This window comes from Falco biarmicus, chromosome 7 (genome assembly GCF_023638135.1).
Source record: "Falco biarmicus isolate bFalBia1 chromosome 7, bFalBia1.pri, whole genome shotgun sequence".
NCBI classification, from domain to species: domain Eukaryota; kingdom Metazoa; phylum Chordata; class Aves; order Falconiformes; family Falconidae; genus Falco; species Falco biarmicus.
The window spans coordinates 3,237,201-3,252,896 of record NC_079294.1 but is presented as its reverse complement, the minus strand read 5'-3'; the positions used below and the strand labels follow the sequence as shown (position 1 = coordinate 3,252,896).

The 15,696-nt window shown below is 40.3% G+C and overlaps 1 protein-coding gene across 1 annotated transcript in view; it reads right to left on the bottom strand.

Annotated features, from left to right (window-relative positions):
- Positions 1–15,696, bottom strand: part of CSTPP1 (centriolar satellite-associated tubulin polyglutamylase complex regulator 1) — an 85,202-nt gene that overhangs the window by 48,368 nt on the left and 21,138 nt on the right. The window contains exon 3 of the mRNA XM_056345307.1: positions 8,422–8,552. Coding sequence (XP_056201282.1) covers positions 8,422–8,552 — 131 coding nt within the window. The remainder of the gene's footprint in view (positions 1–8,421; positions 8,553–15,696) is intronic.

The following is a 15,696-nucleotide window of genomic DNA, read 5'->3' as shown; positions in this document are numbered from 1 at the left end:
GCTCAGCTAATAAAGGAAGGTATCAGTCTGTACCTCACCCGAATTACGTCCCTGCAACAAATTCAAAATGGATCAAGCTTAATTTATAAATATTGCCTACTACATTTCATAACTCATTTGCAGATTACAGGTTTTCCATAGTACTACTTTATTCCCATTTCACAAAGTAGTAGTGGTATATCAAAGTAGTAATCATGCATGCAGATCACTTCATGCTGATACTCATCTAAGGTTCTTGAAAGGCACGTAGCAGAGCATAAACCAACAATTCTTTTAATCATATACAACACCTTTATTCATGATCATACTGATTTAAACCAGATTTACTGACATTTCTGGACGTAAGGCAACTTTAAAGTGATGCAAGAACTACACATAAGCACAGCTGTACTGTTTATCTAAACTAATTCAACACCACACCTTTAGTCAAACATAGACATACTGAATGACAGCAAGGCCTCAGAACGAAGCACAGAGTAGGGAATTCCTAAGTGATTATGAGTTTGTAGGTACCAATTATCTTGCTCAACAAGACAAGGTTTGCTGGAAGAGTTCAGTAACATAGTTACAGAAACAGAATTCAGTTCACATCAGTCCTTTTAACACCATAAGGAAAAATCAGTTCCTCACATGAAATAAATGGCACTCCCAAGCTTATTTTACAAGATTAACTGACTTTAAAGTTTTTGTGAGTATAACTAATATATGAAGGGGAAGAACAGAGGGTGAAAGACGGTAGTTGTGCAAATACACAATCAACCAACAGGCAAAAAGCTTCTAGATACAGGTCAGGCCTGCATGACCCAATAGGGGAGACAGACTCTAGAGTGAGGAGCACGGTATATAAATCAGGCAAGTTAACTTAGGAAAGCTAGGAAATGAATTTGTGATAACGGAAACTACAAATAACGAGACCACCAGAGAGAAAACCTACAAGATGCAGCTGGGACAACAGAGACACAATTACTACTGGTTCAGAGATTTTCTGTGCAGCTGGACAACCATACTTCAAGACAGATATTAAAAAAGGTAGTTATCTCTTCACTTATGGCTTCTCTAGCACCTAGGCTACTTAGAAGAAGTAATCGCATGTATGTAAAGGAGGGTCCTTACTCTTCTGTTCACAGTGAACCAGAACACACATGCTCTTTGTAGTGCTCTTTGTCAGACTGCATCGTACACTGCTCACAGTAGCTCAACCGAGATGCAAGAGTTTATTTATTCTGCAGCAAGGAGCTAAGTGGACACACCATAACAATACTCCCCATGTGTTAGCTGACCTGCTGAGACAGATTAGCTAGTCTCAGGCTGCTGTAAAAGAAATACAGCTCTGCAGCTTCCAGGACCCAAGCTAGTATCTTGAGATAGTGCTGAGTTGTACCATATGGAAATACCAACCCTGAGCTTATACTGTCTATACAAACATTGCATTACACAGCACAGACATACTCTTGAAGCCAACAGCATGGGGAGTGGTATGTTTTATGGTTCACTGACAAGGGATGAAGATAATTCTTTCCTTAGTCCAGGCACTTTCACATCTTTGGGTAGGTTAAACTCCAACAGTGGGTTGAAAGTGGTCATGGGCTCTTATTTTCTTACAGCCTCTTTACAGAAAGTCACAGTATAAGGAATTAAAAGAACACAAGATTTTAATCTCGTTTCTCTACCTCCTTCTCTCCCTTTCAATATCTCTGCTGCCAAAGAGCAGACCAGAAACACAAAACATGCTAGCTAATAAAGCTAATGCTTCATAGACCTTCTACTGGATGATCGCCTATGCATATGCAGTGCACAGATCTCTCAAGACTTGTCAGAAGTGAGACAAGAGATAGACTTAAGTGGAAACACGGAGCATTCAGAATCCCAGCCCAGATCACACAATTTATAACTAGTTTAATTCCAGGGAACTTCCCCACAATCTGGAATACTAACTCTTCAGTCCCACATTGGAACCTAAAAAAGTCTTAATTGAAAAAATCCATTTCTGTTGGTTTGAATAAGAATGCTGTCATAGGGATGGGAAACTTGCCAAAAGACTGCAAAGCAAATGGTAATAATAATTACCAGTTGAATTTTGGATAATTGCTTAGCAGAATGCAAAAGTAATCACTGTACGTAAGCTCATCTGAATGCTTCACTCAACTGGGACAAAAAGTAAAGAACATATTAATTCAATTTGCCAATGACACAACTGGTGAAGAACTGTCAAAAGATACAAAATAGCCAGTTGAAAAAACATTTGGAAATTAAGATGAGCTGTTGCAGGTACAGAGATATAGTCGAAAGGAAATGTAATACTGAGGGGGAAACCCAAAACCTGGTTAGATAAAGACGACTTCCAGTATACTACTATTAATTTCACAAACCGCATGGACAGAATGGTATGAGCTGAGTGCAGGGAGAGGCTAGATGAAGACTTCATCACTGACCCCATGCTACTACGTCTAAGCTGCAGTAATCATTTGCATTTAGATCTACGTAATGTAAATGTTTTAACTTACAATACTTGTAGATATACCTCACCGTGTCTAAAATTTAATCCTCCAGTTATTTTTCCTCATCTTCAGAAATCCTGATATTTCAGTCATCAGTGGTTCCAGGCAGAGCTATGCTGATAAATCATAAATAGCAACAGGTATAATTGTGGGGCAAAGGAACCACGAAGTGAATAAAGGCTGGAGATCAATCATTTCAACCAAGGCTATTTCACTGCAGGATAAGCTTCCAGAGAACACTACATTAAAACCCACAGCTTAATTATCTTTAGGACATACTATGAGACCTTACTGATTCATAAAAACTCTCCTACAATAACATGGTATAGAGATCTGATTTGATTTTAATAACAGAAGGGAAAGGGCAGAAGATTCTGACATTTGCTGTGATCATCACTCTATTGCTTTATGCATCACACCAAACAGATTGGCTAAGCTATAAATGGAGACGAGTGTAACAGCTTACAAGGGAGGGAATAAAAAAAAAAAAAAAAAAAAAGAGGGAGGAATTTAATATAAAGAGTTACATGTGGAAGCATTAGAATGACACTAGTGAAGGAAGGGGTTTTGGAACCTCAAGAAAGTAATCTTGTCAGCAAAATGCATTAAAATAGCATCTTTCAATAAAGAGCTGTGGTAACAGTGGTCCTTCTAGTTCTTCTCAATCTCCAGGTTACATGACTCATATGCATAGGACATTTCTTTAATTCTTATAAGGAATTTAGCCTTCCCGGCAAACTCAAGAAGAACTAGTCAGAGAGACACACCGCTCTTCTTACTCTGTGACTCATTCCATGTGTGTGTGGCTATGGTAAGCCTCCCTTCTGCAAGCTCCAGAGGTGGTCAGGCTTCTAATTTCCTAATTCAAGTACGCAGAAGCAAAGAGGCAGCCATTACCCCATGTGATGGATGTGAAAGAAACAAGGCGAGTTTATAAGATTTTATTTCAATAAGAGCAGTAACAGTACTTTTTGTCTGAAGGGGAGGTACGAGTCTGCAAAAAGGATCCTCAACGAATAAAGTCCAACATACTTTCTGCAGCAGTTCTGTGCCACGTGCGTCTAAATAAAGTAACAATCACCCCAGAGTGGAAGGAAAAGATCCTGTATCTGGTGTTGAACAATTCCAGGGCTACATCTAAGGTATCAAACAGCAGCTATTTTTGCTGGAAGCAATTTTAAATTGCCAGGGGGGTAAGGGGGTGTGGAGAGAAAAAAAAAAAAAAAAAAAAAAAAAAAAAAGAGAGAAAAGCTGTTGAAAAGCACCAGCAAAAGCTGGCGCTCTAGAAAAAAGTGCCAATGGTCCTGACTGAGCTTTCTGTTCACTTCTCAATACATCAGGCCTGGAACAAGTTTCTCAGTGCAAAATTTCTCTAATTGGCTGGAAAGCATTTAAGGAAAAATCTTTTTAATTAAAAACAGAGAACCAACAAGACATGAAAGCCATGGGGGTTGGGAGAGGCATATGTTGACCTTATGAAGCTTCACAGCAGAACTCTGCAGGGGCTGTTTAAACTGAGAAAGCACAGTTTTAATTAAAGAGTCCTGAGGAACAGACAATTCAAAAGAGCAGGTCAGCTAGATTCCAAGAGGTCAATTTAAGCATAAGCAGAGGGGAAACAAGACTTCTGGTCATTTTGCTTTCCTCTGCAGGGAAATCTGTTGCTAACTGAGCTTTATGTTCTGTGCTTCTCAACACAAAAGCTAGCTGTCTTCTAACCACCTCTATGGGTGTTGCATATCATTGGTAAGTGTTTAAGGGAGGGAAGAAATTTTGTGAAGTCCACCCCAGTTTCTTGACACTGGATCACATTCTAAAATAAGCTAATTTTTTTTTCCCCAGTGCATGGAATCCCAGATATGCTTATGCATACTTGAAAACAGAACTCTGCATCTTGCTATAGTTTCTAAGCCCAGTGGGAAATCCTGTAAAGAAACAGATCGAGAATATCATCAAACAGAAATCTTTTTTAAAAAAAAAACAAACAACAAACTTTTTATTTACTTTTTGAAGCGTATTATGTAACTACCACGTTTAGTAAAGCTAGTAAATTTTCCTTGCTATTTAGACAAAAAGAAAAATAAATCTAGTCTCCAAACAAAAGGAGTTATGAAGGGCAATGTAACTAGAACCCACCAAGTAGCAGGGCTAACAGAAAAATGTAACATAAAAGCTGCTGCATCCCTCCAAGAAGAACTACTTTCCAGTAATTCAAAAAGAGAAGAAATTAAGTAGAAAAGTAACATCTACATTAATTTCCCAAGAGAAACAATAATATTAGTGCACTTCAATTAGTGTATACATGGTTCTGCACATACACGGATTGTTACATCTAAGTATTGTTTCTGTTGAGATAGATTTCTTTCCTTGTTGGCCCTTTGAGAGCTCATGGCTAGATGCATCTGCTTGGGTGAACAAGGTACATATTCCAAGTCAAGGCATGTTATTTCAAGACCGATAGACAAAGCAGTAAATTTCCCTGCATTGACGAGCCAGATTAAGAAATCAATTCACTCATTTGTGAGATATTGTCTACTTTTCTGAAAACCCAATTAAACACTAAGAAGTGGAAAGGTGGAGGTTTTGTTTTCTTGGGTTTTTTTAAGTTTGTATAAGCTTGGAAATTGCATCGTCAGATTTTTATTTTATTCTTTATATCTTTAATTTTATTCTCCCTTACTCCCCCCTCCAGCCAGGGTGCAAGCTTTGATGCAGGTTCTCATTTATTATGTTGGCCTATAGCCTCGCAGGGTTGGCATTTATGCAGTTTATCAGGGACACCCTCCACAGATGGACAAAACTAAGAAAAAGCCACCACTCACTCCTAAAACAGACATTCAAATGTGGAATTGAGGTTAAAAATCACTGAAAGGGGAAAATAGCAGTAATCACTTTTATAGCAAAGGAATAAATTAAAACAAGAACATTCTGGGAGACGTGAAAGTTAGTGAACGTAATACTTTCGACAAAGGAAGAAAAAAGATGCCTTCATCGCTCTTCACATACATAAATCAATGAAAATACTGAAGCACAGGGCAATTCCTCCCCAGAAACAAACCCAGGAGGGAAAACTGGGACAGAACAGAATCTTGCTGTAGAAAACCAAGGGTGTATTTTCATCCTTTTCTGCACACAGAATTCTATTGAAATGAAAAGGATGTTCAATGAGTAACTCTCCGTACACCTAACACAGATGCAGAAAGACATCAGTTCAGGTCTCAAAAGCAATACACCAACGTTAATTCAAGCTACACTGCTTCTGATTTCCCATGTTCTGTTGCATAGTATAGGATAACCTTAAGCAGAATTTCTTACCTGGACTCCATAACTTACCTACCTCCTTGTGGTGGGTTGACCCTGGCTGGATGCCTGGTGCCCACCAAGCCCCTCTATCACTCCCCCTCCTCAACTGGGCAAGGGAGTGAAAATACAATGAAAGTTTCACGGGTCAAGACAGGGAGACCACTCAGCAAAAAAAAAAAAAACCTGTCACCGGCAAAACAGACTCAGCTTGGAGGAAATTAGTTTAATTTATTGCCAACCAAATCAGAGTAGGATAATTAGAAATAAAGTCTGGGTCTCTCCCACAGGGTGCAGTCCTTCAGGAACAGACTGCCCCAGTGTGGGCCCCCCCCGGAGTCACAAGCCCTGCCAGCAAACCTGCCCCAGCTGGGGCTCCTCTCCCCACAGGGCCACAGGTCCTGTCAGGAGCTGCTCCAGCACAGGCTGTCCACAGGGTCACAGCCTCCTTCGGGTGCATCTACCTGCTCCAGCATGGAACCCTCCCCAGGCTGCAGGTGGAGATCTGCTCCACCATGGACCTCCATGGGCTGAGGGGGACAGCCTGCCTCACCATGGTCTTCATCACGGGCTGCAGGAGAATCTCTGCTCTGGTGCCTGGAGCACCTCCTCCTCCTCCTCTACTGACCTGGGTGTCTGCAGAGCTGTTGCTCTCACACTTTCTCACTCCTTGCTCGGGCTGCAGTTAGGTTTTGGGTTTTTAAATTTATTTTCCCCTCCTTCTTAAATACTCTATACCACAGGCACTGCCACCATCACTGGTGGGCTTGGGCTTGGCCAGTGGTCAGTCCGTCTTGGAGCCGTCTGGCATTGGCTCCATCGGACACAGGGGAAGCTTCTGGCAGCTTCTCACAGAAGCCACTACTGCACCACCCCCCACTGCTACCAAAACCTTGCCATACAGGTAAACATGTCATATTTACTCAGATTAAAAAGTGCAGCCACTGGACTTTATAGTAAGAAAAATGTATGTTGAACTCTTTTAAGGCCACAACCAAAGCATAGTAACATCCACCTGAGCTTTTGCTCCTGTGAAGGGGAAGGGGGAGCAAAGTACCTTGGTGATTACATTTTCTTCCACCACCTTTTCCATACTCTATAAGACTGCTAAAAGTAGAAGAGAAAGGAGATACTATGTAGCTAAAACTTTTTGGTTCTTTCCAACAAATCCAGGTTCCCATTATCTGGCTGAGTTCAGATGCTAGATAGATGAAGCCTGATGAAAACTTGCATTGAACATACAGCAGTGGGTACTTTCTGTCAGATGGCTTCTCAATTTGTCAACACAAGGTTTACCACTGGCAGCTGCAGTTCTTGTGGATGACTTCTTCACTATCATCTCTAACTCTTCTACAGAAATGTGTTCTGGGAGTCTACGCTTTATATTTCCTGACTATGACCTCAAATCAGGTATGTCCTCACCACACACTGGTTAGACTAGTTCCATACAATTTATCTGAAATCTTAAAAATATTATCCCTGAACTAACGTAAATTATTTAGAACATAAGAAAGTACTTATCACTGGGAAGAAGGCATAGCAGACAGCATAGTCAGTCACTTCAGTAGCTAATTACAGATTTTGCCATGTTTAACTACAATTGACTAGTTTCCAAGGATCTAAATGGTGTATGTCAAAAAAGCCAAGCTATTTATTCACAGTCTTGCAAACTTTGTTCATCATGAGCAGAAGTGTGACAAAGTTTAGCCAGAAGGTGAGGTTTTATCTGTATTTAAGAAATGGTTCTAGTCTTCCCCATGACAAGAAGTGACGCTGAATAGCCTGAAACTAGTGAGGCTTATAGCAAAAACAACCCACCAAAATTCATATTTGTACAGCAACATTCAGTGTATTTTCTTAAAATACTAAATTAAAACCTGAAACAAAACATAATTTTAGTTGCATGTAGTTACATGAGTTTATTTTGAACTCTGGCCAGTTCTATAATACCTAATATACTGAGTGTGGTATAAGAATAGCTAGACAAGATAGTACAGTGCTGAGTAGTTATTTTGGCATTGGAGCTTTTTCCTTGCGGGTAGGGTTGGAGAAAAGGTCACATAGTTGTCAGTGGTCCCCCTTTCACAGCCATCAGGGATCCTGCAACATCATCTAGAAGACATGCCAGGACTAGCTGTGGCAGAACTCTGGTGGCAGCATTCACCACCCTACAGCCCGACACTGCTATATACTCTGCCTCCTGCAGGGCTCCTAGTCGAAGCACTCTGTACCCCAAACGCCTGATAATCTCAGCACCTGCTTCCCTCATGTCCACACCCTATATTCTAACCATCGGGTCTGCTCCCATCCACCAACCCCAGCATGTTTTTTTCTTCTACCTGTCCCCATGCACAGGCCCACAAATGTCCTAGCTCTGATCTGTTGTTGCTTGACATGCTGTTCTGTAATGGAAGTAGCACTGGCAACAAGGTGCTCCTAGGCTACTTTATGCTGCAAGCATTTTTTAAACTCACCATTGCAGTTGCCTGTGGCAATCTCCCTATTAACAATGTTAGAGCATTAGAACACAGCGTGAAGTGTCAGTATTTGTACTGCGTTAATAACCTAGCTAATGATTTTAATGTCAAGGTAACAGGACAGCAGCTGATGCTGGAACACTTGCCTCCATTTTTCCCCACGGTTCGGAAACACCTCCAGAAGGTCCGAAGAAAAGATGCCCTGTTATGAGGGGTAGCTTGAACAAAGCTGAACTCACGGAACAAGATGTGTGTTCCTTGACGCACGCTGTTGAAACTGTGGAGATAAAGTCAAAACAAGAGAACGTTAGAAAGCTGAACTGATGTGAATGTTCTGGGGCCAGCTAGAACAGTGGCAAGAAAACCACTGGCAGTTACATTTTGTGAAACCAAATCTCCAAAGCTTATACCCATCTGTTCTCTAGGGAGACCGTTTGCAAAAACCACACACTGGAACTTAATTATAGGAATTAGAGGTTTGTGAAAGTAAAATTCATTCTAAATAATCCCAGCAAGGGGTGTCCAAGAGCCACTTATTTGAAACCAATCCACTGGAAAATGGCTGGCCACGAGTAACTGTTGTTTATATGACCAGAAGATGCCCTTTCTTTTAGTAGTATTTGAACTTCACTCCTATTCTCATCACAGTTTTCTGTGAAGCCACGCTAAAAAACCCAAAAAAAACAACAACAAAAAAAAAACCAACCAAAAAACCCAAACCCAAGCAAACCTCTATTTCACTTCTAAATTACTGAAACTTGATTGTATTGGATGTATAAAATTACTTCAGTTGCCATGAAAAGCAGATTGACACTTCACTAAATGACACTCTGCACTACTGCATTTTGAAAAAGAGTAGCTGGTTGTTACAGTGGATAGTCAATTTGATACTCACATTCTTCTATTTTAGTACAAATTTCTCTTATTTGAGTTGTAAGCATTTTAAGTTAACTTATTGTAGTAACTATCTGTCTTAAAAAGGTTTCTCTGAAGTGCAAGAAACTCTCCTTTGGGCATGGAAAAGCTCAACATACAAGAACAATAGAAATGCAAATACAAACATTATATACCAAAAGGTATAATGATGGGTTGCCTTAAAGATAGATTTTGTGCATTTCATTCTCCATCATGCAAGTGGGACAAAGCTTTCAAACACTCCAGAGAGATCATTAAAAACATTCACTTGGGACAGCAGCTTAACTCTCCCACATAGGAGAGAATTAATGAAAAGATCCAAGTTTACTTTCATCACAGCAGAACCTCTCCATAGGTAGCACCTCCACAACAGACAAAATCCAGTGGTCACTGTGAACCCTCTCAGTTTGCATTTTTAAATCATCTCTTTAAATATAAATACTTTAAATCACTTTATCCTTCATAGTACAGAAAAGGGTCTCACACTTGAAAGCAAATTATACCAGACAGTTCAGCAAAATTAAAAAGTCTCATAACAACTGGGGAGTGTGTGGAGAGAAGCCAATTCCGTTTTTCCCAAAAAGAAACACAATTTCTGTTTTTTAATATCCTGGTTCTCAAAGTCATGCAAGTAAATGGAATTTTTCTTCACGTGTTGAAAGTTAGGTGCAGAACACTGTTGCTAGCCCTCCTACCCAGAAGGAAATGCAACTCTAAAGAAGCACAAATCACCTTATGATTAAGAAACACTCATGACTTGAATCCTGGAATTAAGAATACACTTTCTGTAAACATCATGGGCAAATATATTATTTCATACTTATGAAACCTTATTCATGCACCAGTGCTGTAAAAACCAGAGAAAAGCATAACCATTGTCCCAAGAGATTAAAATGAATAAATCATGTGCCTGATCAAAATGTGCCAAAATTACAGGAAAGGGCTCCAGTGACTACCATTTTAGGTGAAGCATTCGTTACAAATTGCTGTAATTCACTGCTTTAAAGCGAACGAGTTGAGAGTCAGGGAAACTTGCATAAAGTCCCACAAGACACCCATGACAAACCTGGAAAAGGGATTTCAGATCTTCTCATCCCAAACCACAGCCTGTAAGACTTTTTTCATTTCTGATTTGCATTGTTTTGCTGATGATTTGACAGGCTGGTGGAGAAAAGAGGGATATGAATGAAAAAGAAGAAACTTGGTGTAACAGGAGAAGGCAGCTTTCAGAAAGATGACACACGTAAGGAAGAGAAAGAATACAAAAGCACAATGATATAATTAGATGCACCAAATTATATTGCGCAGAACAACTACAGCACGCACAACTTCTGGAAGCAGATCTGGCACACCTGCAATGGAAAGGTCCAGACATGAAGCTAACATACTATTAATTCACAGCAGACAGCCCTACTAGATTACTCCTTAGTTCTAGTATGTGAAAACTCAAGTCACTTGCATTTTCAGCATAGGATGGCTCTAAACCTAGCAGGCAGAAGGGTATGATATCATTTGTTGTTGCTTACTCCATTAAAAGAGTGGGTGGATATGTTGGAACATCAGCACACCTGGATGCGCTGACAGCCAAGTGCCGCCAGCTAGTTGAGTAAAAGAGGTACAATATTTCTTTCATTCCTCATTTCTTGCAATAAGATTTTGTTTAACTATACAATGGAAAGATTTTTTCCCCAAAAGCTCAAGTCTGCAAGCACGGGAGTCAGAATTTCATCCCAGTTAAGGTGCTGCATTTCAGAGACCCTACTTTACTTTACTCCTTTTTGTAATTGTAGAAGTTCAGCTCAAAGCAGCCAAACCATGATGGAGCTATCCAACAAGCCGCCCAATTACAATCAACAGATCTATTCTCAGGCAGGGTCAAAATCACTACAAGAGATGGGAATGCTATATATTTTTAACAAACTATATATTTTGGAATTGCTTTACCATGGGTAGATGGGCCATACAAACATAACTTGGCCACCTTTTCCTTAAAAATTGCCTAGAGGTGAAGTTCCCGTTAATGTGGCAAGTCATAATGGCTTGCAGGTAAACCTTTCTGCAAGAAAATGAAATTGTGACAACCCAAAGCTGTTGCAGGTATTCCAGCAGCTTGTAGGGAATAAGATCAATGCCCTACCTATGATTTTTATATACACATGAACAGATATCTCTTCCTGTTTCTTTTGAATGCAAAAATGAAACAAGCTGCAGACTCAGAGAAATGGCTTAAGCAAGATATCAAAAGCAAAGCAACAAACTCGGCTCATTCTCAGCAACTTTAGCAGCTGCTGAGACTCTTCCCTTAGGATTGCTCAGTCTTCCCTCTATCTGCCCTCCTCTCAATGAACAATTCGTACCCTTAACAAAGTTAGGGGGCCAGAGCTTACCTGCATATTTGCAGGAGAAAGACTTATGAACAAACCAGGGTATCTCAACAAGGTATTAGTTTGTCTTCATTCATTTAGAAATGAGTTTGTGAACCCAGAAGCATAGAAAATCATTTTTAACTTCTCTGGTTAACGTCTCCTTTCTCCTTTTTAGTCATTTAGTGCAGCCATCTGCAAGAGATTCCTTCAAGAAGAAAGCTTTCAACAGCTCTGCAAGCCTCCAGGTCTTCTATTGCAAACCTAATGGTTGCCCTGACCTTCTACATTGCCAGTAAATAAAGCAGGCAAATTAGAACATTAAGAAAAGTTACTAATGACACTGTTTTATTTGTCTTTCTGAAACTGACACTAGAAACAGAACTGAATGTTCATTAGTTAACACCAGTTCACTGCAAACACTCACACTTCACACAAGAATAGTTACACAACTGGATACTCCATTAACAAAACAGCTTTTCCCATTCACTTGTGAGAATATTCTGGAGAAAAACGAGAGAAAAATAAAGCAAGGTTCTCCTTCGATGGGAATATCTAAAAACCTTTTGCAGTAGGGACTTCCAAAATGCTTACTTTTTCACTCCTTTCCCTTACATGCCCCAGAACAGCTAAACCACAGAACGGAGTCTCTTCCAACGCCACTGCCGAGAAAACTGTCTTGCAGCACACCCAGTCTATGCTTGTGGGATGGCATATGCATGTGAGAGGAAGAAAAAAGTTTTGGAAGGAGACTGTGATAAAACAGCCCCAGCTCTCAGAAATGGCTGTGCTGGGAACTCTAGCACTCAGGTGCTGCTTCTCTGAACAGAGCTGCTTTCACTAAGGCTTTGTCTTTTGTGTAATTACATTTTGGCAACTTGCCAGAGTTCAGAAACTTTCAAGCACTCTTTTCAAACCTTTGCACTTCTAAATAGATTGTGGAAGTCCCAGGATGCTATGGTAACATCCCAATTGAAACCCACTACAGCAGTTAGCCTCTGCCTGCTGAACTCAGGCAAAGCCAAATATGCACAATGCAGTGAGAGCCCCAAGTCCCCAAGAAGGACAGAAGAGCCTGCCAGGGCCCTGCTGTCCCCCTAGCAGGTGCCACCTTTGGTTACCATGCAAAGAGCTGAATGAGTTCACAGGACCCTTCCTCTACTACACAGAAAACAGGGAACAAGGACTGTTATTCCTTAACTTACAGCATTACCATTTGCATTTTCCATCGAGAGCAAGATGGATGAAGAAAATCACTTTGAAGGGTTATGCTGCTTCTCCAGTGTGAACAATTCACACACACACACAACTTTTCTTCCCAGTTACACAGGTGTCTAAGTCATTAAAACAGAATTGAGTGTCTTAAGCAAAAATAAGGTAGCCTCAAATGCAAAAGAGCCTATGTCTAGTCTGACTGAAACGTCTGTAGAGATAGTGCAGAGGACCTGATGTCAACATTATGGGTATCTCAGGGCTGTTTTTTCTTGAAACACACTCTGGACTAGCTCTAGTCTGGTCCCATGGGCTGAATGCTCATTTGCAGTTGGAACACATCTTCTAGTTTAGTTCCATCTGAAAGGAACCCAGGTCACAAGCTCCAAGACTGCTTCATGGTGTGAACCAAAGCACAGTAAGCAGGGATAATCAGGAGTATTAGGATTAGAGACTATGGTACAATGGGCAACAAAGAACTAGCTCTAGGAATAGAAAATACAGAAATTCAAAAGGCTTTAAAACCCAGTCAATTTCTGTTGTTAAATAACTCATCCACACACAAAGCATCCCCAAGTGACCAATCACACTTACCCCAAGGCTATGCTCTGAAACAGAAAAGTGAAGTTTACCTTGCCTGGAATGAGTCTTGAGAGGGATCACTTAAAACTGTAGACACCAGTTTTACTGCTGTGATGAATAAATTACTGCTGCATGAGTGTAGTTTAATTTAAGATCATTCTATTCCTCACCTATCGGCTTAAATATACTACACTACTTGCAATACTCAGACCAATCATTGGGATTGTTTCTTTAGCTATCCCCTTGGAAGGTAGCATAGGAGCATTAGCATTCCTCAATTCAAAGATGTTGTGCCAACTGCTTTTTAAAATTCCACAGATATTAGAATTTGGGACAATGAAGTCAGCCTCAAGGAAATCACCATCTTCCTCTAATGAAATTAGCAGTGCTTTTTAGGCACTTCCTCTGAAATGTGTTAGCAATGTTAAGATGAAACAGATGCTGAAAGTTATTCCTGATGACTGGCTCTAAGAAAAAAATCCTTTTTTAACAACCAGGCAGGTAGGAAATCATTAACACTCAACATTTTGGCGAGACTGGGTGATGTAACACTGCAAACACTGAGACTGGATTTTTTGAGATCCTTTTTGTCTCACCCACTCAAGTTTATTTCAGCTGAAAGGTGCGGAAAGAGGGAAAGGAGTGACACAAATTTTAATGATCTGTTTTCAGGCTTCTTGGTATAGGCTCAGGAATCTCTGTATTCGTGACAATTAATACAGGTGGTACAGAGATTATCCCACGTACTGTTTGAAAGGAAATGAACAACACCACCTGTGACACAGCTGAGAGTAGGCAGAGAACAAGCTTTCTTATGTTGCTTTGTAGCAAATCAAACCCTCTGAGACCAGTCTACAGATTCTGGAGAAGGAAAGGATTAAAGGCGTTGCTGTGCTTGCCCTTTATCACCCAGAATCCCTTTATCTATTTTTTTTTTTTTTTTTTAGAGTCCCCCTCCCTTAATTTTTCCTGTGCTAGGTCAGTAATTCAACACCTTGAAGCCTTCAAATGAAAAGCTAAAATGACCTTAGTGCGTTGAATTATTAGCTCAGGATTAAAAAAAATAAAAGGCAAATGGTGGGGGCAGAGAATCTCTAAAAACAGAGGCCTTTTGATCAGAGCAGCATCCTGCAGTTTGCTGTAACTCAAGCTGGCCATTCTTATATAGTAGGAATTAAGGACTCCCCCTGCCAGGCAGGGCCCTATTAAAACACAATAGCTGTTTGAAAAGAGTAAGCAAGCTGATATGGATATAATAGACCACATATTGGGGCCCCTTTCTACTCTGAAATAAAGCTGCTTTTTAGAGTTATGAGCTGGGAAACCTAGTATTCAGGAAGATGGGAAAGAGCATACAATGGGAGATGGTAAATAGCCCTGCAGAAGCCTTCCAAGGTGCTTAAGGGAAAAGTAAAGAAGCCTTCAGAGATAAGCATCAATCACCCAGGACTAGCTCTTTCAGTCTGATCAGGTGCTATTTCAGACCACATAGTGTTTCAGTCAGTCTGGAAAAGTCTTGCTGATACAAACAGAGATTTAGCTTTTACAGCAAAAAACACAGCAAGTTGCACACCACAGAGACAGCTGTGTGAATACCATTGTAACTAGTTTTATGGAGATCATTGCAAGTTGCTACCCAGCTTCCCTCAAAAACCCTTGCCCTTTCCCCCATAAACCTAAAATAAATAAATAATAACCCAATCCAGAATTGTAATTACAGAAAGAAAGCTGCTAATTCTCCAGCTAATGTATTTAGTATTTTTTCCAAACAGGTCCAACTAGACATTTTGGGGCAAGAAGGAAATTCCTTATTGAACTGCTCTATAACCTTCTATATGCTGAAGGTATGGGAGATTCAGGTCCTCAAAAAGCTTTATTATCATACAGCCATGATTTCCATTCTTTGGCTACCTTTATTAACCAACAGATGTATTTTTGCCCTCCCTGTCACGCTGTGGAATTAATTCACCAGCTGCAAGATGCTACAGAAACCATGTAGTAAACCTGTGGCAAGGGACAAAAGATGACACAAAGGAGAGGAACACTATTAAAAATAAAAACAACACATGGTAGTGTTCAGATTTCCTGTGGCCTAACAACTCTGGAAGTAGCTATAGAACTAACATCAGCTGGAGATGGATTCCGATATCAAAGTGTCAATGACCACTGAAGGAAGAGTGGGAATCTGAAAATTATTCAAGACCTGCACCCATCTTGTACTGCTGAGACCAAAGCATAATGCCGAGGGAAGGCAAACTGGCTTCTCAGAGAGTTGAGGCAAAAGTATAAGCATCAGTAAAGGCCTGCTTGCTCCATTCTGCATGTAGTCTCCTGTATCTCTTATTGTAA